The sequence below is a fragment of the Manis pentadactyla genome, chromosome 4 (assembly GCF_030020395.1).
Source record: "Manis pentadactyla isolate mManPen7 chromosome 4, mManPen7.hap1, whole genome shotgun sequence".
In the NCBI taxonomy this organism is placed as follows: domain Eukaryota; kingdom Metazoa; phylum Chordata; class Mammalia; order Pholidota; family Manidae; genus Manis; species Manis pentadactyla.
In genome coordinates, this window is record NC_080022.1 from 137,078,811 (window position 1) to 137,105,585 (window position 26,775).

General features: G+C 41.1%; 2 protein-coding genes across 5 annotated transcripts in view; one reads left to right on the forward strand and one right to left on the reverse strand.

The window, feature by feature from the left end:
* RABEP1 (rabaptin, RAB GTPase binding effector protein 1) overlaps positions 1–26,775 on the forward strand; it is a 278,399-nt gene that overhangs the window by 119,639 nt on the left and 131,985 nt on the right. For 3 of the 4 annotated variants that reach the window (XM_036895970.2, XM_036895972.2, XM_036895973.2), the window contains 7 exons: positions 3,772–3,870; positions 5,603–5,743; positions 8,513–8,702; positions 9,357–9,412; positions 11,516–11,614; positions 12,587–12,703; positions 13,502–16,068. In XM_036895970.2, coding sequence (XP_036751865.1) covers positions 3,772–3,870; positions 5,603–5,743; positions 8,513–8,702; positions 9,357–9,412; positions 11,516–11,614; positions 12,587–12,703; positions 13,502–13,603 — 804 coding nt within the window. In that variant the 3' untranslated portion in view covers positions 13,604–16,068. Of the gene's footprint in view, positions 1–3,771; positions 3,871–5,602; positions 5,744–8,512; positions 8,703–9,356; positions 9,413–11,515; positions 11,615–12,586; positions 12,704–13,501; positions 16,069–26,775 lie in introns of those variants that run through there. The other variant, XM_057500995.1, reaches the window with a different exon arrangement.
* The window catches only part of NUP88 (nucleoporin 88), a 38,021-nt gene continuing 27,522 nt past the window's right edge, over positions 16,277–26,775 (reverse strand). Inside the window, exons 9-17 of the mRNA XM_036895974.2 lie at positions 21,479–21,569; positions 19,806–19,907; positions 18,352–18,510; positions 17,963–18,088; positions 17,804–17,869; positions 17,625–17,705; positions 17,245–17,371; positions 16,954–17,072; positions 16,277–16,505 (exon numbers count right to left, since the gene is read on the reverse strand). Of these exons, the coding sequence (XP_036751869.2) occupies positions 16,442–16,505; positions 16,954–17,072; positions 17,245–17,371; positions 17,625–17,705; positions 17,804–17,869; positions 17,963–18,088; positions 18,352–18,510; positions 19,806–19,907; positions 21,479–21,569 (935 nt within the window). The 3' untranslated portion in view covers positions 16,277–16,441. The remainder of the gene's footprint in view (positions 16,506–16,953; positions 17,073–17,244; positions 17,372–17,624; positions 17,706–17,803; positions 17,870–17,962; positions 18,089–18,351; positions 18,511–19,805; positions 19,908–21,478; positions 21,570–26,775) is intronic.

The window sequence follows — 26,775 nt, forward strand, 5'->3', positions numbered from 1 at the left end:
TTAACTCAAAATGTATCATAGACATCAACATAAAGTGCAGAACTATAAAACTCCTACAATACAGCATAGTAGAAAATCTAGGGGAACTTGGGTTTGTTGGTGACTTTTGAGATACACTGAAAGCACTGTCCATGAAAGAAAAAAAAATGATGAGTTGGACTTCATTCAAATTTAAAACATCAACTTCTCTGTTAAGAGAATGAAAAATTGCTGCCTTCCTCTCCCACTGCCTTGAGGATCATGGCTTTAACAAAACACTAGAAATAACATCAATGCCTACTAAGAGGGGATTGGTTATTAGATGACCCTGTTGGAATGAAAGCCTTAATAGTGGTACAAAATGAGACGTTTTCCATTGCGCCTCTGGGTCCTCTCTTCCCACTTCTCCATCCTGCTCTGGAGTACCAGGAAACTAGCCTTTGGTCTCTGCTAGGTGCAGCTACCTGGGAGCCTGACAAAATACTAGAGAGGGCGGATGGAGAGTAAGAGTAATTTATTCTCTGAGAGGTCAGAGTATTTATTCCTCTTAGTAGGGCCAACACAACTTGTCTATTTCCTCGACCTATGTACATGACTCTGTCCTTCTCAAGTCAGGTAACCACTGCCTCCCCTGTCCCCTTCCTTCAGGACTAGGGATGACAGACCCTCCCCCAGGGCCCCCCTGCCCCCCCCCGGAGGCACTGTACTGTCCTTGTCCTTTCCCTTCACTATCCAATCCCTTTTGTAAATACTCCTGATATTAAACCCACCTCAAATTATCCTAAATTGATTGGGCCATCTGTTTCCTGCTGGGTCCCTAACAGTATAATTAAAGATGTGAGAAAATGCAAATGAGAGATAATAGTAAAACATAAAAAGCAGACTACCAAACTGCATACAGCCTGGTTCCAATTAGGGAGAAATTGCTCATAGAAAGGAAAAAAGGGCGAGGGGATTGTAACCAACTATTAAAATGAATTACCTAGAGGAAGTGGGATTAAAGACTCACTTTTGCTCTCCAAATTGTATGTTTTTGTATTGGCTATATCTTTACAATGAATATGTTAATTCGGTAATCTGAAAACATATGCACAGATAAATATACATAAAATTTCCAAACATTGGAAACATTGTTCCAGAGTTGGTGTAAGGAGAGAGGCAGGTAGTGAAGTTACAGGTTTTTTCCTCCTCTAGGCATTTCTATATTTTTCAAGCTTGATCCAGTGAACTGTCTTGCCAATTTTATCAGAAAAAGAAGTAGTAGATTTTATTTATTTATTTATTTTTTGAGAGGGCATCTCTCATATTTATTGATCAACTGGTTGTTAACAACAATAAAATTCTGTATAGGGGACTCAATGCACAATCATTAATCAACCCCAAGCCTAATTCTCAACAGTCTCCAGTCTTCTGAAGCATAACGAACAAGTTCTTACATGGTGAACAAGTTCTTACATAGTGAATAAATTCTTACATGGTGAACAGTACAAGGGCAGTCATATCACAGAAACTTTCGGTTTTGATCACGCATCATGAACTATAAACAATCAGGTCAGATATGATTATTCATTTGATTTTTATACTTGATTTATATGTGAATCCCACATTTCTCCCTTAATTTTTTTTTTTTTAATAAAATGCTGAAGTGGTGGGTAGATGCAAGATAAAGGTAGAAAACATACTTTAGTGCTGTAAGAGGGCAAATGTAGATAGATGATCAGGTCTGTACCTATAGACTAAGTATTAATCCAAGCTAGACAAGGGCAACAAAACATCCACGGATGCAGAAGATTTTTCTCAAAATGGGGAGTGAGGTTCTAAGCCTCACCTCTGTTGATCCCCAATTTCTCTCCTGATGGCCCCCCTGCGACTGTGCCTGTCTTAGGTTGTTCCTCCCCTGAGGAATCTTACCCGTCTCTGGCTAGTATATTGACTTTTAACACTGTTTTAGTATTGCTTGTTCTTAAACTTTATATAATGACAGCATGTAGTATGTAGCCTTTTGCATTAGGTCTATTTGATCATCATGTCTGTGAGACTCATCCATATTGCTTTGTGTATAATAGTTAGATTTTAATGATGTGTCTATACTATTACATGTAGATAATTTATTTACCCTTTCTACAGCTGAGGTATATTTGGGTTGTTTCCAGGTTTTGGCTATTGTAAATGAATACATTTTCTAACATTCTCGTACATGTCTTTTGGTCGACATGTGAACTCATTTCTCTTTATATCTAGGAGTGAAATTACGGAGTTTCTGAATGAGCTTATTTTAAGCTCTACTAGCTATTTCCACTGGCCATTATTTCTTCAAGTATTTATGTATATTAGACCTTATTGTTGCATCTATGTGGTTTTTGTAACATCTCTTCTGTATTTTTCATCTTTGGTGTCTTTTTCTTCAGATCTGTCTTCTAGTTTACTAATTTTCTCTTCAAATGGGCCTAATCTGTTAAACTCACCTGTTGCACTTTCAATTTAGAAAATTGAATTTTGCAGTTTGTTACTTCCATTTGATTAGTTTTCATTGTTTCAGTTCTCTGGCAGTTCTAAATTTTGTCTTTTAAATCTCTGAACAGATCAAGTATAGTTATTTTAAAGTCTGTCTCTAACAATTCACATATTGGATTCATTGTAGATCTGTTTCTATGATCTGTTTTTGTTTTTTATCTTTTTTCATATCTTTTACTTAGGCATTTTTACTTGGCTTGCTGAACATTGTATATGAAAAATTATTGAAATAATATAAAGCCATTTTCCTTATGAGAGGCAGGCAGCTAGTGGCACTAATAATCCTGGATCACCTTAACCCAGTTACAGGAATTGAATTATATGAATTTGTGAAGGTTGGATTATTTTTAATTCTTCCCTCACCATAGGGGACCTAATCCAAAGTGCAGGTTATTTATCAGAGGTCCCTTTGTGTAGTGGGTCCTGAATTCTTAGTTTTGGCCACCGTATTCTGGGGCTCTCAAGCACTGCTCAGCTTCTCAGTCTCCCATCTTCTTTTGGAATTGGCATGTCCTGGAGAGGAGCTGCCCTCAGCTCTCCAGGTGTCCTTATTCTGGTCTTTGCTCTGTTTCTTTTTTGCTTTGTTCTCCAGTGCCTTCAAGTAGATATCTTTCATATTTTTGTAGGCTTTCTAATTCTCAATAGGGAGATTGGTTCACATTACCTAATCTGCCACCACTGGAAGCAGAATTCTTAAAATGATCATACTAAAAATAAAATTTATTTTGATTTATTTTACAGTTCTTCTGTATAAGTTATCAACTGTCATATAAAACCCTCCTCAGGAGCATTAAAACTAATTCGTGGGAGAGTAGAGTTCAGTGATGTTGATCATGTCTTTGTTTTTAAGTAAACCATTTTAGAAGACTGCAACTAGTTCAGAAAAGATTTGTTTATTCTTTAAACTGTGTGCCTTTTCTGTGGACCAGAGTTTCAAAATGTATATTGATTTTTTTTAGCTCCTTCAAGAGTAATATTTATAACTAGGTCTCATGGATCCATACCTATGTCCAGAAGCCCATGCTAATGCCATTTATTTATGTGTGCAAGTGCATTATCCTGGGGACTTTGGTACTGTCTTATGTTAGCTGAAAGGCTGAGGCTTTGTATGTAGTAGATGCACACATATCTGTTGAATGAGTAATGAGTGAGTTGTGATAACTAGAACTAATAAAGCATAAATTCTGGACATAATAATAAGTGGGAGATGAAAGGGTTAGCTTTAGAATAACCAGTTTCCTAACTGGATATTTACTGTGTATGCATTTTTTTTTAAAGATCTCTGCGCTTGTCCTAAGAGCCCAAGCATCTGAGATCTTACTTGAAGAGTTACAGCAGGCATTTTCCCAGGCAAAGAGAGATGTTCAGGAACAGATGGTAAGTGAACATTTAAATAAATATTAACTATGTTTAATGTATTCCTTTCTGTTCTATCCTGAAATCATCTGTGATATGACCTTAACTCCCTGGCCAAAGTGGTTACTATTATGTTCTCCAGGGCGTATAGAACATTAGTAATGACAGGATTATGTGAAGATGTTATTCCTTTTCTAAACCTACATCCTGACCAGAAAAAAAAACGCAAAAACCAAAACCCCCCACAAAACTCACCTTTAACTTATTTTTCTGATTTGGGAAACCTAAACAGAATAAACTTTGGACAAACATTTATTTTTCCAGTTCTAAATACAAGCTAAAACCTGAAGTCTGTCAAAGCCGTAGCAGGTGCAGCTTTCGGGCAATTATTGTGCTCTTCCTGGACAGCTAATTTATTTAAAATAACCTCATTAATTTCACAGGAGTTATGATAAAACATGCACCATAACTGGTGTGGTGCTAGTGAACTTCCAGACGGTCATTGATTTCCGTTTCACCCTGTTCCCACCCACTTCCATACATGATAGTTTAAATTTATTTTTGTTTTATACTTCTGTTTTTTTCTTTACAAAAATAAGCAAATATGTACATATTCTTCTTTCTTTCATAGTCCTATCCAAAAGGAAATGGGGTGCTAATATTTTGTTGTAAATGGGTTTAAAGTTAGCATGAAGCACAACAGATTGTGGTCTGAAGAAAAATAAGAGCCAGTAGAATTAACCAAAGTTTGTGCATGATCTTGCCTGCCTGCCAGCAGTTGTTTGTCCTTCAGGATGCAGTGATCACCTTCTCTGGGCAATGTTGTTGAACCTTCTCCCCTAGTTAGGTACCCCTTTGTCCTTCATCATTGCTGTATTTATTCTCTGTCGTAGTACTTGTTAGCACAGTTGAGTGATTTTTGGTTTACTTATCTTTCCCTCCACTGCACATGAACTTGTCCAGGGCAAAGTCTCGGTCTTTTACCTCTTCATTTCTCAAGTGCAGAAAAACACCTAGCATAGATTAGTAATAATTGCTAACGAAATGTTGGATGATGAGTAATCTACATTTATATATACTTTTAGGTTAAATGACTTAATATTTAAAATTGCAAAATTAAGTACTTTTCATAATTTTATCTTACACTTCAAATTCATATGAAATACCCAAAATGTTTTTATGCATCAGCAAGTGGAAGTGGGAGTGTGTCTCATTTTAAGAATGTGTTACTCAAGTGTCCTCTATTTCCTAAGCATAGATCCCCTCTATGACTCCCAAGATTTGGGATCCTTGTCTGTTCACAGTGATCCTGAGCTTGAACATACATATATATAATTAAAGGTGAAGACACTGCTTTTTGTTTCTCCCTACTTCCTGTTGAATGTGTGCCATCAGCAAATAAAAGTTTTTGGAGTACATGCTCTATTTGATGTCCTGATTGTATCAGCCATTTCCATTGAGCTGAGATACTGGTCCTATAGTTCAGGGATATTGGGGAAGAGATTCATTGCTTTTAAGCTATTGGTAGAAACAGTGAGGAATGAGCTCAAATATTTGTTCATTGTCTCTTTAAATATCTGTAAAGGCTGCAAATCAAAACATCTCTGAGCTGCTTTTTGTAAGTCTTACAGAGCTTTATCATGTCCCCTCCATCCTCACCCCTCATTTGGTTTGGCCTTTTGTTTCTCGGGGGCAGCTATCAGCAGATAGGATTTACCTCTCTGGCTGTGATGAGCATCTGTTTCTATTTCAGGTGGTGCTGATGCAGTCACGGGAACAGGTTTCAGAAGAGCTGGTGAGGTTACAGAAAGATAATGACAGTCTGCAGGGAAAGCATAACTTGCATGTGTCATTACAGCAAGCAGAAGACTTCATTCTTCCAGACACTACAGAGGTAACTGACTTCCCACATGATCGAATGTGTAAATCAATATATTTTTTGAAATGGCTACAGATTCTTCTTTTTTCAAATATGCTTTATTGGGAATATAAATCACATACCAAACAATTCACCCATTTAAAGTGTACAGTAGTTTTTAGTATATTCTCAGATGTGTAGCCATCACCATAGTCAATTTTAGGATATTTTCATCACCTCAAAAAGAAACCCCCTTACCCTTTATTCCCCCTCTCCTTGCCCACTCCCAGCCTTAAGCAACTACTAATCTACTTTCTGTCTGTAGATTGCCCTATTCTGGACACCCTATGATGGAATCATGCAGTATGTGGTCTTTTGTGTCTGCCTTCTTTCACATAGCATACTATTTTCAAGGTTCGTCCATGTTGTAGCATGTGTCAGTACTTCATTCCTTTTTATAGCTGAGTAATACTCCACTATATTAATATTTTATTTATTCATTTGTTTGTTAATAGGCATTTGGGTTGTTTTCCACTTTTGGACTATTTTGAATAATGTTTCTGTAAACATTCATGTGCAGGTTTTGGTGTGGACATGCTTTGTCAGTTCTCTTGGGTATAAGCCTAGGAGTAGAATGGCTGGGCCATGTGAAAACTCTGTTTAATCACTTGAAGAGTTCTCCACATCCTTGCTAACACTTGTTATTACCTTACTTTTTGATTATAGCCATCCCAGTGAGTGTGAAGGGGTATTTCATTGTGGTTTTGATTTTATTTTCCCTAATGGCTAATGATAGTGAGCATCTTTACATATGTTTATTGGCCATTTGTATATCTTCCTTGGAGAAATGTCTATTCAGATCTTTTTGCTTATGTTTAAGTTGAGGTATTTTTTATTACTGAGTTAGAATAGTTGTGAGTTCTTTATATAGATAAGCCCCTATCAGATAAATGATTTGCAGATATTTTCTCCCATTCTGTGCATTGTCTTTCTCACTTTCTTGATGGTGTCCTCTGAAGCACAAAAGTTTTTAGTTTTGATAAAGTCCCATTTATCTAGTTTTCTCTTCAGTTGCTTATGCTTTCATTGTCACTTCTAAGAATCCTTTGCCAAATCAAAGAGTCTGTAACTTATTCTTGCAGGACCAGATTGAGAATGCATAAAAAATTAAGCATTTGAAAGGGTCACCAAGCTGGCCCCTTGTGATGATTGTTTTTCTAAACGGTACTTAAAAGAGTGTACCACACCTGCCTTCCTTCTGTCTTCCATTTACTTATGTGAACTTTTGGTCACTTCCATTCTTCTGAGGTTAGGTGAATCTGGGCTGCAAAACCAGAAGCTTCCATGGAACATTCATATTTATCTCCCTTTCTCCAACCTTTATACCCATGTATTTTTAAACCTTTCAGCATATTAAAAAAATACCATATTAGGCTGAAACCCAAGTAAATACTGTTAGCAGTATAGGTGAAGATGAGATTTTTTTAGCACAATTTTCAAAACAAAATAGACAAATGTTACTTGTTAAGATACTTTAATCTTTTTTAAGAAAAAATTTAATTATTAAAAATTACTTAAAAATCAAACATTACAGAAATTCATAGTTTTATAAGTTTTCCCTAATCCTGCCATGCATATTTCAGCCTCTACAGTTTGGACCTCATTCTTTTTCTTTTTTCCTACAGACATATGAACATTTCTGTTATTTTTGTGTTTCTCATTTATAAGGGCTCCATTGCTTGCCTTGCCGTTAGCCCCGTGCTCTTCCTCTCACTTCCTCTGTCCCCCAGCTTGTGGTCTCAGCTCAGGTTACTGGCACTCCTGGGAGGGCTCTCTCCTTTCAGAAAAGGTGACTGAGTTCATCAGAGGGAAAGTTTGGGGACCTGTCTACTATTGCTTTCAGCATTCCACCTTCCATCTCTGGAACTTTTCTCTTTCGGCAGGAAAAATTCCTCTCTTCCATGTCCTTTAGACTTTTACTCCTAGATTAAAAAAAAAAAAATTCCATGAGTCCTTTAAGACGTAACCAGTCTAGCCTGTAAGTCTTGATTCTTAGACCTGCTTCAGTAATAAATCTTACAACATTTTTCTTGTTAGAGATTTTAGTTACCCTTTTTTTAATATACATTTGGTAGTTCTTTAATTTATATACATTTGTTAGTTATCTAAGAATCCCAGTTTTTACTTTAGAGTTGCTTTAGGATGTGATTAGATTTTTAAAAGAAGACAACTTAGGGAAAAAAGATTTAAACTGAATTTGTAACAGAAAAATAGCTCATCCCCTTAGAAAGCCTCCCTGCTGCCATCCTTGCCTCTGGCTTACTGTGGTACTTTGCTTGTGGGAGATGTTCAACAACTGTTGGAATGAGTAACTGAATAATAAGTAAATGAATTTTATCCTTATAGAATTCACACTTGCTTTTGAGTTTTAGTCTTTTTGGTCCTTATTCCCTAACTCCCCTCAAATCTAAGCAAGTTATAGTAGAAGCTTCTGAGTTACTCATAGTGAATCCCACATTTTAAGTCACTTATACTATTTTTAGTTCTCTACTTATAAAACAGTTTGAGGGAAAAACATATAATTCATAATACACATTTTTGGCTGGAAATGTTTTATTTCTGTAACATACTGAATGTTAACATGGCACACAGCATCTTCCCCTTGAAGCCCCGAGTGAGTTGGAGTTCGAAGTCTTAGTTTTGAACCATTAAAACAACATCTGAAATTCTGGTTGCAGAAAATTTTAGCTGTTTTTATTTTCTTTGTCCTCAGAAACCCAATAACCACTTGTTTCTCAAATCCAGGCACTGCGGGAGTTGGTGTTAAAGTTCCGAGAGAACATCATTAATGTGCGGACAGCAGCAGACCACATGGAAGAAAAGCTGAAGGCCGAAATACTTTTCCTCAAAGAACAGATTCAAGCAGAACAGTGTTTAAAAGAAAACCTTGAGGAAACTCTGCAGCTAGAAATAGAAAACTGCAAGGAGGAAATAGGTGAAGATAAAAGTGATGTAGTTTGGAATTGGAGGCACTAAATAAAACTTTTTTGTAATATAAGCAATACATGGTCATGGAATGTAGAAAACAGAAGAGTGTAGGGAAGAACTAAGGAAGAGTTCAGTCAGTTTTTCCAGATATTCTATAAATCCAGTACTTGGGAGTAGAAAAAAATATATAAAACCAAAAAACACTCATCTTTTTAGGAGCTCTGCCGAATGGTTTCTTTGGCAAATATTAAAGCTTGGAAACTCAGTACTTGAATCCAGCAGGCTGGGGAATGTGATTAGATGGGTGGCATTTCCTTGTAGAACGTTGATGTGTTAACAGACTTGTACTGGGAATATGCCCTCCACCCGTGCACCCTACCGCATCCCCAGTTAGATGTGGGTATTTGATGTAGGGTCGTTGATGACATAAGTAATTCATTCGTGCGGGTAGACTCCTTACCCGTTCGTGCTGCTGATTGGTTGGGAATGGTATTGAGAAGGAGGTGTTGCTTGCCTGCCCCTCTGGCCCAGTGTACTTTTGACTCCTTTCATTGTATGAGATTGAGCTTATGGTAGAAAGGGTGAGAGAAAAAATTGTATTATGGTTTAAAGGAAAAAAATATAATAAATGCTAACACTTCTCCCAATTTTTTCCTTCTAGCTTCCATTTCCAGCCTAAAAGCTGAATTAGAAAGAATAAAAGTAGAAAAAGGACAGGTGAGTTTCATCAGTTTCAGATGAATTCTGTCAGAAAACAGTAGTTATGTATTGAATCCTGCCATGTTGACCCAGGGAATAAAATACAGTTAGGACACAGTCCCTGCCCTCAAGGAACTTCTGTCCAGTGAGGTAGGGCGTGGGGATGATAGAGACCCCCTTACTGCGAGTTGGCCCTGTGTTGACTGGAAGGGGTGCAGGGCAGACAAAGATGTGGCTGCAGCTGGGAGTTTCTACTGCAGAGAAGACTCGCAAGGCAGGGCCATGACATGATATGTACTTAAAGCTACAGTAGAAATATGTACAGACTCTTATATAAACAGGAGGTGATGTTTTCTGACTGGCTCAGAGAGTCCTCTTCTTTTACACACCATCAACGCTTTTGGTGATGTCCCCATTCAGCCCCATTGCCTTATTATTCATTGCCTCAGTGTCCTTTGCCTCCATCCTGCCCTTCCTTCCCACTCTGGGCTGCACCTCAGCCCACCTCTGGCATCACAGTCCAGCCTCACATTCCCTGACCTGTCTGCCTGCCTTCCAGCTTCCAGGTCTTAATCCCATAGATCCATCTGTCTGAGGACCTCATTCAGACCTTCAATTCCCTGAACTTCCCTTTTCTCCTGGTTTTAGCAACTTCTTGTTGCTTTACTTTCTTTCCTGCTAGGCTGCATCTTATGTATCTTCCTCCCCAACTAGTAGTCTTCTACCAACACCCACAGGTCCCTATTCCTGTCCTGCTGCTGCCCTCACTCGGTACTGCCTAGCCCTGCATCAGTCCCTGTGTCTGTCCAAGCTGCTGCTGGCCTGGAGGGAGTGATGCTTCTCATGCTGTCAGTGGAGCCTCAGTGCTGTTCCTTAGCCTTTCATTGTCCTCGGTGTCTCCTGTCCATCCCGCACAGCGGCCCTTTTATTCACCGCTCACCTCCTCCTTCAGCAGACGGTGGTCTCGCACCCTGTTGTCAGGACTGCCTTCAGCTTCCTGGCTCCTCCATTACATGGTCTCTCACTTTTCTTCCCAATCTCCTTTCTTGTTTCCTCAGAGAAGGTGATGACCTGTTTTGAACCAGCCCTCCATCCCTGCACACGGGCTGTGACTGAACCCCTCACCTCCTCCCCAGGCATCCTCTCAGCCGTTGGCTGGACTTCTGCCTTTTCATTGGTCTTTCTGTAAACATGCTCAGATGTCTCCCAATAGGAGGGGAAATGCCTCTCTTTGGATTGCCTTCTCTCTCAAGCCACCAGTCTGTGTGCTGCCCTCACAGCCAGGGTTCTGGAAGATGGTCCCCCCGCCTGGCCTCCCATCACTCCTCAGCCCACTGCCTCTACTTTCAAGGTTGTACTGGCAGAAATTATCCATGTTCTAAATGTGTCCCATCCTTCCCACTCCCACTGCCACTGTCGGTTCAGACTTCAGGACTCACCTAGCTTATTGTGGCAGCCATCTACTTCCCTGCCTCTAAAATTTGTCTCCTTCTGGGTCGTCATCATACTGAAACCAAGGTGATTTTTTAAAAATTACAAACCTGTGTACCAGTCTGGTTAAAAACTCCCCAGTGGTTCCCTTTATCTTCAGGGTCAAATCCATCTTCCTTTGCCCAGCCAGGGGTCTCCTGCCTCACCATGGCCTTCCAGCCTCATCCTCCAGGCCCCAGCCCTCTGTGCGGTAGTGGTGTAAGAACTCACCAATCCTGAACGCAGTTTTATACATGTCATCTACTCCCTTTTTTGAACTATCACTATCCACCTTTGCCCCTTACCAACCTTTTCTTTCCCTATGAAATTTTTCATCTTTTAAGGGCCAAATATTGTTCACATGCCTCAATTATTTACATACCTGTCTCTCTTGATTTCTCCATCCCCAGGCCTTAGCATGTAGAGGGAGCCTAATAAATGATTAATGAGAAAAAGAACAGGTCTTGAAGAATAGATGGAAAAATCCACAGAGATCAGTGGGTGAGAGGAACATTTGGAGCACAGTCAGCCCCCAAGGTCAAGGAGGCCCAGGAGCTTGGATGTAACTCTCCAGCTGCAGTCTTCTCTAGGCAGTTGTGCTGTGACCTACAGGAAGTTTGAGTTTCAGCTCTTGCCTTACCAATTTTGCAGTTGGATTCCACACTAAAAGAGAAGTCTCAACAGCTTGAGAGCCTTCAAGAGATGAAAATCACTTTGGAAGAACAGTTGAAGAGAGAGACTGCTGCTAAGGTGACATTTTTGTTATTAATTTAGTAAAAAGGCAATGCTAAGAATGTAGGCTCACATCTTGCCTATTAAAAAACAAGCAAAAAACACTGTTGCTTTGACCTTCTGGAAAGTTGGCAAGACTCTGCAGAAAGAAAAAGAAGTAATTTGATCTTGTTAGAGTTGAGTCACCTCTGGAGGCCTGTGTCTTAGGCCTCACTGGCTTCTTCGGCTTTGGGCTACAGAGCTGTGAACCAAATCAGGTGCTGCCCATAGCTGGCAGCACTGCTTTGAAAGTGTCATTCTGTTTGCCTGATCTGTCAAATACTGCACTGGACCTTATTTGTTGTCTAAGTTTTGATTAGTTCTGTTAGAATAAAAGTGCATGAGGCTAATTATGGGGGAAGTTTCTTAGAAGTGGTCTGAGAGCTGTGTAGTCAGACCTCTTGGGCTAAAATACTGTGTACGTGTTATTCAATAGTTCTTTAGAAAGGTTCCCCCAGGGTCCTGCTGAAGTGTTTCTCTCTAAGGAACATTGGTGATAGCTGGGCCTGCCTGGAGCATCATTGAGAATTTTCCTGGAAGGTGCTGCTTGACTGTTGGTTGTCACAGGAGACCCTAAAGTTTCTATTCTTGTTGCCGTGATAGCTACTAATCTCAGAAGCTGGTTTTCTTTTACGAGGATTAATCACTATCACCAGGCTGCTGGGGGTGAGGGGGAGGAGGGGGAAGGTGCAGCACTTTAGTTCATTTTTTATTTTGGCTTTCATACTCAATGCATTTGAGGACCTGGAGCAAGTAGGTTAAGCAGCTTGTACCCTTGCTTTATAAAGGGAGGCTAGCAGGATCTAGAATGGACGTACACGTATCCATATATATGATGGACACCCACTTTTCCTTTCTAGTAGTAGGAAGCTGCAAGTTCCTAGATTTCCTAAGTGATCCTGACCTATGGCTTTTGGGCATTAATTCTCATTCTAAACTTGTATTTTTTAGGTTACTATTGAACAACTAATGTTTGAAGAGAAGAACAAAGCTCAGAGGTTGCAGACAGAACTGGATGTCAGTGAACAAGTCCAGAGAGATTTTGTAAAGCTTTCTCAGACCCTTCAGGTAAAAGACATTTAGAGAGTCCCTGGACAGAGCACTTGGTCACTTTAGGGGCTCGTGGTGCCCAGGGAAATGTGGCAGTCCCAAACTCTACCACTGGCAGAAGCTAGAGGATTAGAGGCTATGGCTGCCCCTGCCCCGGCCCCAAATATCTGTCTGGTCATTCAAGCCAGAAACCTAGTTTGTGCTTCACGTTTGTCCCCTCTTCCCTCTTCCTCTGTACCTTGCTGGGCCTTAGGAGTAAAGTATAAAGTCCTTAGCATGCCATGTAAGACCTTTCCCATCCAGGCCTAGTCCTGTATTTTGCTCATTGTTTTGCCTTACCTTTACATTTTATTTTCTAATGTTTATCAGCCACTTCCCTTGCCTTCAACATGACATTCCCTTTAATAAGCATCCATGTCTCAGCACCCCCTTACTCCTTTCTTTCAAGGCCCAGCTTAGCTTTGTCCTCCCCATGGAACCCTCTCCAGGTTCCTCTGCTAGGCTATGGTGTCCCCTCCTCCACACTACATTCGCACCCGATGAATGCCTTCACTGTGCTACAACTCGTTTCCCACCTCAAACTGTGGGTTCTCAGGGGTTAGGTCTCGCTCATGCTCTAGTCCCAGCACTTTACACTGGGTCTCTTACAAAGGGGCTTTTGGGAATTGTTTGATTTTAATTGTTCTTGCTGCCTCCTTCCTTTGAAGTGACTGTTCTCTGGTGAGTCAGTCTGCTCCTTCTCAGCTAACCCAAAGTAAACTTCAGGAAATCTAGGCAGGAGCTGTCTGCACTGAGCTCACTGTGGTGTTTCTCCAGGTGCAGTTAGAGCGGATTCGGCAAGCAGACTCCTTGGAGAGAATCCGGGCGATTCTGAATGATACCAAACTGACAGACATTAACCAGCTCCCTGAGACATGACACCCTTGTAGCAGGACTCTAGCCTGCAGTTTGGGTTTTTAATTCGTCTTTAGAGCAACATTAATTATTTAACTTTTAACTGAAGAAGTCACAAAAAAGGAAGACTGAAGAAGTCCTATTTCTCGCAGGGAGACTGAGCAGCACAGGAACAGCAAACAACCCGTGTAATCTGCAGCAAAAAGACCTTTCAGACGGGAACACTAAGGCCTCTGCATTGATCTCAGCAGCTGTGGGGTCAGGTGTGGGGAAAAAAGTCCTGCTGCCTCGCTTGCTTCACCTGACATGTCCCTGAAGCACCATCCCAGAAGTGCTGGGAGTCCCATTTTCTGTTCAGATATTGGAAGAGAGTTTTCTTTTTCTGTTGTCTAGAGTTCATCAGTAACAGTATTCAGCTAGCAGACAGAGGTGTAGTATCTGTATGAATATTTTATATTAAAATTTATAGTTTGAGAGCAGGCCATTGGCTAGTGACTGTATGTCCGTAGCTCAGTACATTTTCCTTTTGTCTTACCATTTTATCTTGTGCTGGAGGATCTTAAGTGCTACTGAAACTTGCCTGAGAACCAATTTGAGAACTGAATTGATTGTGAGAATTTGCAAACTTAGCTGGGGCTGTATGCGTTAGACGTTGAGGTTAAAGGGAAGCACAAGAAACTGGAAGCACTTTTCCTGTTACCTGGATGAATTTCATGAGCCCACAGGGACCAGGTCAAGCTGAATTGGCACCATCTACTCTTTCAGTAAATACTTAGTTTAGTTACTGGGTCAGTGGAAAAAATAAAACAAGCTGACATAATATAGTATAAATTTATAAATCTGCTGCTCATTTGCAGTTCGAGTCAATGGTCCTGAGTACTATTTGTTTCAAAAGTATCAAATATAAAATGGTGGTAACTAGGTTTGATAGCTATTTTGTAATTTTCTTTTACAACATAGACCTGGAGTGTCAATGTTGTAAAAGAAAATGCAATGGTGAAGCTGGGGAAGACCCAGTTGCTGTTTCCCTCAGTTTAGAAATCTGCCATATCATTTCTGTGAGGGCCAATTGCTTTCCTGCATGTGGAAAGCATCAGTAAACAGGCAGGAAGCAAAAGAATGATGTGTCCACTCTACCTGCCGCAGTAGTTAGCCAATGGAAACTATGCTGCTTAATTGGTCAATGCAGTTCAAAAGTAAACTGTTTCCAAGTAAGTTTTGTGGTCGGTGCTGCCTAACAGCAGGGTGCTTGAAGGAACCCTATGGAAATTCAGTGGTGGCTCAGAGCCACCATCAACCTCAAGTGAATTGTCTGTCACAGACCAAGTATTCATGGACTACCCCAAAGACCTTTTCTCTGTCTTCCCATAGGGCAAGATGAAGTGCTACATACCTCATTCCTTGGGTTATTGCTAGTCTTGTGTCCATGGTTATGAATTTAAAAGTAAATACTACTGAAATAGTGTTATAGGTTTGCCATGCATGAAACATTATTTTAATTGGCTTAAACCTTTGTTCAAAGTTCTACTTCGTTTAGAGGAAGCATATATCCTCGTTGAGTTACAGGGAATTTTTAAATTCCAAAGTGCAATGAATTTAAGTGTAAGATTAGTCCCTCGTATAGCCCCAAGCTAATTTCAGATATTAAAATTAGCACTGGAAATCAGGAAGGGTAAATTCATGATCTTCCCAAATGAACTGAAATACAACTCCCAGAGAACTGCTCTGCTGAGGCCGGGCACCTTGCATGTACTTCTCCTTAAGAGGCACTGGGCCGATAAAATCGTAATTGGGGAACAGTGGTTACTGGTTTCTACTGTGGCAGATCCAAACTGTTGCAACCCACTTTGTTGAGAAAAGCCATCTAGAAAAACCCAGACTGAGACCCCAGGTTTTGTTAACAATCTATTTCTAGTATGGAACAAACTATTGTGCCACTATCCTGGTAGGAAACATTTCTTTAAACTGGGTTTTCTGTATGAATGGGAAGCTGATTTAGAAGGTAGATTTAGCCCTTGTAGATAAAGGATCAGTTAGGTTTCACAAGTGTTCCTGTGCTTGTGCTCAGTCTGTACACAAGTTCTCATGCATGTCTAACCTGATTTACCTCTTTCCTATAACCTACCTTACCATGTGGCTTTTAGTTGGCAGTCACTCAGCCATTTCTAGGCAGGTAACAGTATTACCTTTCAGAATTCCTATTGGCGGGTATAAAAAGATTACATAAAGCTAAGGATAAAACCATATACTGTACACCAAGCTATGTTTCTTTCTGCCTTTGAGGTCTTACACCTACTTATGCACGTGTCAGGACACAGAGCACAGCCCTGCCCAGTGCTGAAAGGTCATACTGCCTGACAAGGAAATAGGCCAGCAGTGGCCTTGCAACTGTGGATGTTGAGCTCGGCTCTGAGTGGGTTTCAGGTGGAAATGTTAACCGTAACTAAGGTGTGTTAAGAAAGTTCAAATTAAAAAGCTGCTGCCTAGTACACTGTGTGGCCTTTTCCTTTGAGTCCTAGGGTCTGTCCCTCTTCCAATTCCTATTTCAGTGCTGTTACTTTACAGCGCAGCTCTTGTTCATGCTCAAGTATGAAAACTCAGTGGGCTCGTGGAGATCTGGTGGCATGCAGCTTTTTAAAAAAAACCCAGGCCCTTGCTGAATACAAAGATGAGTTTATATTATAAGGAACACTCCAGTTTTTAAATAAAGGCATTTATTCAATAATTATAAAACAAGTATAAAAATGAACAATCACACCAAGTTCATCCAAGATGCCTCTATAAATTTGATGTCCACCTGTTTTTACAGTGAGTTTTAGTCTCTGCTTGTGTTGACTCCAGGTGTGAATCTTCCTGGTGTTGTCAGAAGTTCATATGATTTCGGATATCATTAATTTGCTTCACCATTTCTTTTATGTGTCCACCCCTGTAAAATCATAAAGTCACTCACTTCTGGGAATACAACAAATGAATAAGCCATTATATTGATTCTGAAGAATTAAACTAGTAATGCCAAAACATCTTTGAAGTGCTTTTCTAACATTAACAGCCTAAGCTTTCAGAGGGGTGGTAATGGTGTTTGCTATTCAGTTAAGGCCAACAGTGGCACAAACAGTGCAGCTAACTGCTCACAGCGTTTCTCAACCTCCTCGTCCTGGAATCTGATGGCCACACAACAGGCTCAGATCACAAGGCAGGCATTGTTTCTGACCCCCCTGCACACTCACTTCTTAAGTCCTATCTAGTATTTCTCCTGTCCCAGTAACTACTTGACATACAAAGACCAAGTAATCTTTGGGCAGAAAAAGACTGCGTTTTTATTCTGCAAAGGAAAAACCACCTGGTAGTAAAAGCTGGCTGGCAATGTTACTTACTCCTCCTTCAGGACGGACTGAATGCACTTCCGCTGGTAGGCGCTGAATGTAATCGTGGGTTTTTGAGGACTCAGGACCTTCCCCATCTTTCGCTGTTGATAGTCTTTTTTCATAGTAACCTTAAGTATCAAACAGAACACAGTTTGTTAGATATTTGATATTTTGGCTGTGGTTTGCTACACAATTGCCTAGAATCTACTTTAGTCTGTTCTTTTTACATTTTATAAAATTACTTCCTATAGAACAAACACTTAAGAAGCAACAAGTTTGCCACCTCGCATCCATTCCTACCTGTTTGATGGCATTGCTCAAATGTCGAAGTTGATCAGGTATCAGCTGTAACTCTTTCTTCATGTCTCTCTCGCTATCAGAGAGCACTGGCAGCTGGGAGTGGAAACTGTGGAGGACTTTCTTCATCCTTTAGAAAAGGTAAACATCTCAGCTAAAGATTCTAGTACTTAGGGGAAAACAGTGATCATTACTAATTCAAGAATCTGGTGTCTGTGCAGGGCCCCCAGGATGGGTTAGGAGAAGTTTCTCTGACTTTCTCCAGAGAGGGAGAGGAATCAACTTCCTCTGTGGACACAGGAAGGTCTGCAGACCCACTTTCCTTAGTAACACTGTTGGTGCCCAAGTAGGGCAGGGCACTGAATAATGTACAACCCCCTGACCTGCTCATGATATCCTCTTGTTTCTCTTTGGCTTCCTCATATTTGTCAGCTAAGCGCTCAGCCATTTCCCGCAGACTTTTCCTAATGGAACAAAGAAGAGACTCTTAGGGTCCACCTTGATGGTGAAACCAATCCAGTCTTACTGAATTACTGTTTTCCTCCCTAGTTTTGGCACTTACCTCTCCTCTCGACAATAATTGAGATCTTCTAGTTGTTTCTTTTTTTGGTCACATAATAATCTGACCCTTTAAGAGCAAAAAGAAATTTAGTCAGAAGCCAGATCTAGGCCATTATAAGTATCAGTATTAGCCAGGGACTGTGAACAAAGGCCATCCTACCTCCGCTGAATCTCCTCCTTAGCCAGGTCCTGTTTAAGAATGTACTGTTCTCTGAACACCTGGGTGGCTCTGCTGATGAGATGAAGACATTCTTCAGGAGGAGGGTCTGTGTCTTTTTCAGATAATCTTTAAAAAAAGTTTTGAACAATCTTTAGCTAAGTAAAACAACTGAAATAGACGAGTTAAAGCTTTGTTCAATTATACCCTGTTTATTATTCTCAAGTGTCCCTGTTCTCTCTATTCACTAGCTGATAAAATATGCTGTTTCTTCCAACTAAAACATAGTAAAAAAGCATATGAAATGAAATAAGGACAGAAAGGATGAACCATAATTATGAAACCAGAGAAAGGAGTCAGTCTATAAAACCTGTATGCCCCAAATTCCATACTTCAAAAACGTCGGATTTGCAACAGTACGTTGCAAAATGCCTCTAATATGCTTTTCAAAGGAATCCGGGGTTTCAGCCAAAATACGGAGGGGAGATTCTGTCACTTCGACGACATCTCGTGTACAAAGCAGGGGAGGAAGTGCTGGATGGACTGTGCTTCTGCAAAATCAATCAATCAATCAATCAAAGTATACTGTGGAGTTATTTACATGTAAGTATTATAGGAAAACATGAGCCCACATATCCAGAACTTTGAGAATACAAGAACTACAAACTGTTATTAAGTAAAAGTACAAGAATGCATGTTTTTAGCCTTGACAAGGCCACCCTGGGAAGCTATCCCCTTATACTGACTGTCACTTCAAATTCTTTTTGAGAAGATCAGGGCAGTACAAAAATATCAATTCATCATGGACTTTTTTGCAAAGGACATGAGAGCCGGTTATATGCCAGAGTCACAAATATGACAGCCCTGGAAGGTGACTGAGGTTTTTAAATGCAGGAGTAGGAGTCCCTAACGAGCCACTGGAGTGTTGAAAACTAGATGTCCCAGTCTCTTGGTGTTAATTCAGTGCATGTGCTTCTAGACACTGACATAGTCCAAAATGCTGGCATTAATTTACTGTCCTTAGAGGAATTTCCTTGCTCTCTGAAGACTAATAAGTCATACCATTTAGAAAAGAAAATAATTCACTATCAATTTTGTTTTATTTATACTAAAAGCCTAAAAACTAGTAAGGCTAAATAAAAGTAATAAAATCATTGGAAAAAAAAACCCTGCCTTTTTGCCTGTTGGTTCAGCATACTTTTTAAGAATCCATCCTACTTTCAGTAAAGTAAGACCTAGTCACACTAGGTCACTAAAGAATAAAAACATGAATCCCAAAAGAAAAAACATGTTCCTTAAGGGGACTGAGGATCATGGTTTCAGCTATATACTACCTCTTTTCCAGTTTACATGTTCTGTGATGTCCTTCTGAGGCTGGTAGGGATGGAGATAAGGGCATGGACTCTGGAGGCAGGACAGCTGTGTGTCTGTAGCCCAGCTCCATGTGTCCCCTGTGAGGTCAGCATTACTTAACCTCTCCAGCCCTGCTTTCTCTTCTACAAAGCAGGGTAACTGTGTCCACCAGGGCTGCTGTGACTACATGAGGCAACGCAGGTAAATGGCTTACTTCCGATCCTGGCACACAGAACTTGATAATCATTCAACATATTCCACACTTCAAAGTAAAGCTCTTGACTCTAAGCTAACTTAAAGAGATGGCAGAAATCATACCCAAAATAAATCCTTCCAGAGACAGAAAGAAATATCCACTTTTCCAATCATCAAGTCAGAAGCCAAAGTAGAAACAATGTATGTATCTTCAAGTCAGTTACTAAGGCCATCATCTATCCCTACTTCTTTTCTGTAGAATTAATGAGAGCTATGTGGGATATAAATTGGGACATACAGTAAAGGCCTTATGAGGCACTCGTAGGTACTGGTGATGCAGATCATCGTAGGCCCCAGCACGTCAGGAATGATCCAGAATCCTCTGATTGGAGCTGGTTGCCTGGAAAAACAGCCACAATTAAGTGACATGGTAGCAAATGCAATGGCTCCAAGAGCAAAAACATGGCTGAGGTTTAGCGCAGGTGGTGACTGGAGACCTGAGAGTCTGAAACAAGCTGTCACCTCAGTCTGGGGGCCATCTGACTTCTAAGTCAGGCAGGGACTTCAGCGACATGGTGCTGGGGCTCCCTGTAATCTCGGCAGTTACCATGAGACGATGAAGTTGGCTCTTCACTGTCTTTCTCCCCAACTTGCACATTAAGCCCCAGCTATCTTTCTACGGCCAGCCCAGGGCCCCACCAGATCACATGCTCAGAAGCTGCTAAGTAGAACTTGAGTCTATCCACATCAAAAATCCAATGCAGCTTTCCCATCTTGCAAGATGGCGGTGAAAAAACCGAGAAGTCAGACACCAAGGAGAAGAAACCTGAAGCCACGGCTGGTGCTGGTGGCAAGGTTAAGAAGCGTAAGCTCCAGACCAAATTGCCTAAGGGCAGCCCTGCTGCAGCCGAAGCCTGTTCAGTCAGGAACTGGCAGGCACTCCGGATTGGCTGCACTCCAGAAAGGCCATGTACAAAAGGGAATATTCAGCAGCTGAATTCAGGACAGAAAAGAAAAAGCAGGGGAAGGCTTTTGTTAGCTGTCACTTGATGCCCCTGCCATTGCCTCATTTTTGACCACATTCCCCTCAGTCTCTCTAGCAGCCCTTTTACTCAGTGTCTGCCTGGGCTGGGCTCCTCCTTTGCTCACTGTTTGCAAGAAGTGTGGCTTGAGACTCCCTTCTCAGGTCTCCTCTACTCATTTTAAACCCTTTTCTGGGAAACCTTCCCCAGCGTCATGGCTCCGCCACTGACGGGTTCCACATCCTTCCTGGCTGGCCCTGACCATGCCACACTGCACACCTACATGACAACTGCCTCCTGGGCTCCTCCACTTGGACGTCCCAGAGGAACAGAAAACTCCAAGCGCTCCCAAGACACACGCTGTCTTCCCAAACCTGCTCCTTCTCCTGTGTCCCACTTCTCTGAAGGGTACCACATCTATACCAAGTAGAAACCTGGGTGTCGTTCTAGATATTTCCCTGTATTCTACTCATCATATATTTACTGAGTGATCTAAGGCACTCTGTCAGACATGGAGAACACAGACATGAGGCAACAGTCTACTGTATGAAACAGTATGAAAACTTCTGCCCTCATGAGACATATTCTAGTCCTGGTGACAGACATTAACCAAACACAAACATCAATTTTCCTATGTCTGCAAAGAGAGAATAGTAGGAGAACCCCTAGTTAGACCAGGGAATCAAAGCAGCCCTCTTTGAAGAACTGTCATTAAGATCAGGAAGAAGAGTTAGCCAAGTGAGGACAGCAAATGGGCTGCAGCTGGGAAAGTACCTTCCAGAGGATACACTATGTGGATGGCCTTGAAGCAGGGGTGAGATTTTGATAAACATCTGGTGAACTGATAATCTTCAGGGTGAAATGTCATGTCTGCAGGTGACTGCGATGTATCTACTGAATTGCTGAAACATGACTGTTACCTGAGTGCACAAAACAGGGAAGGCCTTACCTGCATGGCAATGGCTTCGTACAAAGGATGTGTTCTACAAAGCATTTCTGTTCTGTAGCAAGTTCCTGTAAACTATCCTTGTCTTCTTCATCTACAAAGGAACACAATACATAAGTTAACTGACACACAGGCAAAAGTCTCCGAATTAAAAGCTGACAATTAGTTAAATGCAATTAAGTTCTTGTCTCAGATCATTGCTTCTTAGGACTATACTATGCCTTTCTGACATAGAAATCTCCTTTTCACAGGAGTCTAGATTTCTGCCCCCAAAAGGAAAGTGTGTTTTCCTTGGTCAAGTGTCTAAATGTAGAAATGTTTTCCTGAAGAGGATAATCCTAGAAATCATTCTCTTCCACAGTCTCTTCCTCACCCACACCAATTTTATTTTTATTATATCTTTTTGAAATGTAATTCACAATACCACACAACTCACCATTTAAAGTGTATAATTAAATGGGCTTTTAGTACAGCAAAATAATTGTACAAACATCACCACGATAATTTTAAATTATTTTCATTACCCAAAAAACGCCCATACTCAGAAGCAATCTTTCTCTAGTTTCTGCCAATCCCCCCAGGCCTAAGCAACAAACACTAATCTACGTTCTATCTTTGTGGACTTGCCTATTCTGGACATTTGATGCAAATAGAATCACACAACATGTGGTTGTTTGTGATTTGCTTCTATCACCATCTTTCAAGTTTCATCCATGTTGCAGCATCTATCAGTATTCCATTCCTTTCTATTGTTGAGTAATATTCCATTGTATGGATATACCAATTTTATTGCCTATTTGGGCTTTTTGGCTATTATGAATTATGCTATGAACACTCATTTCCATGTTTTTGTGTGAACATATTATTAAATATATATATGTTTTAATTTCTATTGGGTATATATTCAGGAGTGGAACTGGTATGTGTAATCAGTCACTTACCAGACTTTTCCCAAAGTGGCTGCACCATTTCCATAAGCAGTGAGGGTCCCTATTCTTGCACATCCTTGCCAATACTTACCGTCTTCCCAGCACCATTTGTTGAAAAGACTATTCTTTCCCCATTGAACTGGTTTGGTATCCTTGTCAAAACCAATTGACTCTAAGTACAAAGGTGAATTTCTGGACTCTAATTTCTTTTCTGCTGATCTGTATGTTTATACTTAGGCCAGTTACACACTGTCTTGATTACCATACCTTTGTAGTAAGTTGTAAAATCAAGTAAGTGTGGGTCCTTCAACTTTGTTCTGGCTGTTCCAGGTCACTTGCAATATCATATGAATTTTAGTCAGCCTGTCAATTTCTGCAAAGAAGCCAGCTATAATTTGGACAGGCACTGCACTGGATCTGTACATCACTTTGTGGGGTATTGCGATTTAACAGTATTAAGATTTTTGGTCTATGTATATAGGATGTTTTTCATACATCTGGGCCTCTCTTAATTCTTTCAACAATGTTTTATAGTTGTATTATGAGAATGTTCTATACATCTTTTGGTAAATTCATTCGTAAGTATTTGTTTTAATGCTATTGTAAATGGAATTGTCTTCTTAATATCCTTTGGACTGCTCATTGCTAGTGCAAAAAAAAGAACTGATGTTTCTATATTGCTATTGTATCTTGCATCCTCTCAGAACTCATTTATTAGTTTAGTTTTTTAATGGGTCTCCTATGGTTTACTACATACAAGATCATTTCATCAGAGAATATAGTTTTATTTCTTCCTTTCCAATGTGGATCCCCTTTTACTTCATATTCTTGCCTAACTCCCCTAACTAGGACCTTCATTACAATGTGGCAAGAGCAAATATCTCTTTGTTCTTGATTGTAAAGGTAAAGTATGGATGGAAGAACTTGTAAGCAATTAAGTTGGATATTCAGCTGAGATTTACAAGCAAAACATGGAAGATGTGGCCTGGTTTCTCCTGCTGATTACAGTAAAATGTGAGGGAAAATATTACTGAGATGAGAACTTCTAAACAAAAAGAAAGAAGGATTTGGGAAATTCTCAGCCTAACTGTATGGCAAAAGATGCTAAAATGAAGAGATTCACCATCAGGAAAGCATGTTTTAGACAAAAAGCCACTAGTATCAGGGTAGAGGAGCCAAAATGGCGGCATGAGTAGAGCAGCAGCAATCTCCTCCCAAAAACATATATTTTTGAAAATACAACAAATACAACTATTCCGAAAAGAGAGACCAGAAGATACAGGACAACAGCCAGACTACACCTACACCTGCGAGAATCCAGTGCCTTGCGAAGGGGGTAAGATACAAGCTGTGGCCCGGCGGGACCCTAGCGCCCCTCACCCCAGCTCCCAGTGGGAGGAGAGGAGTCAGAGCGGGGAGGGAGAGGGAGCCAAGGAGTGCTGAATAGCCAGCCCTAGCCATCAGCACCGGAGCGCAGACACACAGTGCGTGGGGTGCTGGATACTAGGGAAATGGGACAGTAAGACCTGTGACTGGGTCCTTGCAGCCAGTGCCCCTGGGACAAAGAAAAGAGAGTGCTTTTTGAAAGTCTTAAAGGGACAGGGACCCCACAGCTGGACGGAGGCGTCCCGGCACAATCAGCTCAGCAGCTGGGAACCCGGGGAACTCTGGCGCCCTAACCCCCTGGGCGGCAGCGCAGCTCTGAGGCCCCTCACGGCGATAAACAGCCTCCTGCCCTCCCCGTGTGCCCCGCCATAGCAGGGAGCACCCTGAGAGCAGCCACGACCATAGCAACCTCGGGTGGAACTTCCTTCACAGCAGCCAGGCAAGAATAAGAAACGCCGTCTGCGCGCAACTGCCCAGCACAAACCGCTAGAGGTTGCCGTTCTCCCTGGAGAGAAAGGCCACAAACTACCAAGAAGGGACGTTCTTCCAGCTGACACGTGCCAGCTACCCACGACTATCTCCATCACTATGAAAAGGCAGAAGAATTTGATACAGACCAGATTAACCCAGACAGTCTCCCCTGAAAAGGAATCTGGGGAGACAGACCTAACCAATCTTCCTGAAAAAGAATTTAAAATTAAGGTCATAACCATGCTGATGGACTTGCAGAGAAATATGCAAGAGCTAAGAAGGGAGAAATAAAACAATCTCTGGAAGGATTAAAAAGCAGAAAGGATGATATGCAAGAGGCCACTGATGGATTAGAAACCAGAGAACAGGAACGCATAGAAGCTGACGCAGAGAGAGATAAAAGGATTTCCAGGAATGAAACAATATTAAGAGAACTGTGTGACCAATCCAAAAGGAACAATATTTGCATTATAGGGGTACCAGAAGAAGAAGAGAGAGGAAAAGGGATAGAAAGTGTCTGAAGAAATAATGGCTGAAAATTTCCCCAAACTGGGGAAGGAAAAAGTTGCTCAGAACACATAAGTACACAGAACCCCCAAGTACAGAGAAGGGACCCAAAGAGGACAACACCAAGATACATAATTAAAATGGCAAAGCTCAAGGACAAGGACAGAATTTTAAAGGCAGCTAGAGAGAGGAAAAAGGTCACCTACAAAGGAAAACCCATCAGGCTATCATCACACTTCTCAACAGAAACCTTACAGGCCAGAAGAGAATGGCATGATATATTTAATGCAATGAAACAGAAGGGCCTTGAACCAAGAATACTATATCCAGCACAATTATCATTTAAATATGAAGGAGGGATTAAACAATTCCCAGACAAGCAAAAGTTGAGGGAATTTGCCTCCCACAAACCACCTGTACAGGATAGGATATGTTAAAGGGACTGCTCTAGATGGGAGCACTCCTAAGACTAAATAGATGTCACCAGAGAAAATAAAATCACAGCAAAGAAAGCAGATGAACCAAATACTCAGTCCAGCAGCTGGGAATCCCGGGGAACTCTGGGCACCCTAACCCCCTGGGCAGCAGTGCAGCTCTGAGGCCCCTCACAGTGATAAACAGCCTCCTGCCCCTTCCCCCTCCAGTGCGGACCCACCACAGCAGAGAAGCAGCCTGAGACTGGTCACACCCACAGCAGCCATGCAGAGCTTCCTCCATAGCGGCCTGGGCAAGAATCAGAGACCCTGTCTGCACGCAGCTACCCAGCACAAGCCACTAGGGGTCGCTGTTCTCACAGGAGAGGAAGGCGAGGAGAAAGCAGGAAGGAACTTTGTTCTCCCAGCTGAAACAAGTGCCAACTGCCCATGACTACCTCTATCGCCATGAAAAGGCAGAAGAATTTGATCCAGACCAGAATCACACAGACATCCTCCCCTGAGAGAGAACCTGGGGAGATAGACTTAACCAATCTTTCTGAAAAAGAATTCAAAATAAAGGTCATAACTATGCTGATGGACTTGGAGAGAAATATGCAAGAGCTAAGGAGGGAGAATACAGAAATAAAGCAATCTCTGGAAGGACTTAAGAGCAGAATGGACGAGGTGCAAGAGGCAGTTAATGGAACAGAAATCAGAGAACAGGAATGCAGAGAAGCTGAGGTAGAGAGATAAAAGGACCTCCAAGAATGAAAGAATATTAAGAGAACTGTGTGACCAACCCAAACAGAACAATATTCACATTATAGGGGTACCAGAAGAAGAGAGAGGAAAAGGGATAGAAAGTGTCTTTGAAGAAATAATTTCAGAAAATTTCCATAAACTCGGGGAGGAAATAATCGCTCAGACCACGGGAGCATACACAACTCCCAACACAAGGGACCCAAGGAGGACAACACCAAGACACATAATAATTAAAATGGCAAAGATCAAGGACAAGGACAGAATTTTAAAGGCAGCTAGAGAGAGGAAAAAGGTCACCTACAAAGGAAAACCCATCAGGCTATCATCAGACTTCTCAACAGAAAACTTACAGGCCAGAAGAGAATGGCGTGATATATTCAATGCAATGAAACAGAAGGGCCTTGAACCAAGGATACTGTATCCAGCACGATCATCATTTAAATATGAAGGAGGGAATAAACAATTCCCAGACAAGCAAAAGTTGAGGGAATTTGCCTCCCAAAAACCACCTCTACAGGGTATTCTAGAGGGACTATTCTAGACGGGAGCACTCCTAAGACTAAACAGATGTCACCAGAGAAAATAAAATCACAGCAAAGAAAGCATACCAACCAAATACTAACTAAAGGCAAAAAATAAAATCAACTACCCACAAAAGCAGTCAAAGGAAACACAAAAGAGCACAGAACATATAAAGAATGGAGGAGGAGGAATAAGAAGGGAGAGAAATAAAGAATCATCAGACAATGCTTATAACAGCTGAATAAGGGAGTTAAGTTAGACAGTAAGATAGTAAAGAAGCTACCCTTGAACTTTTGGTAACCATGAA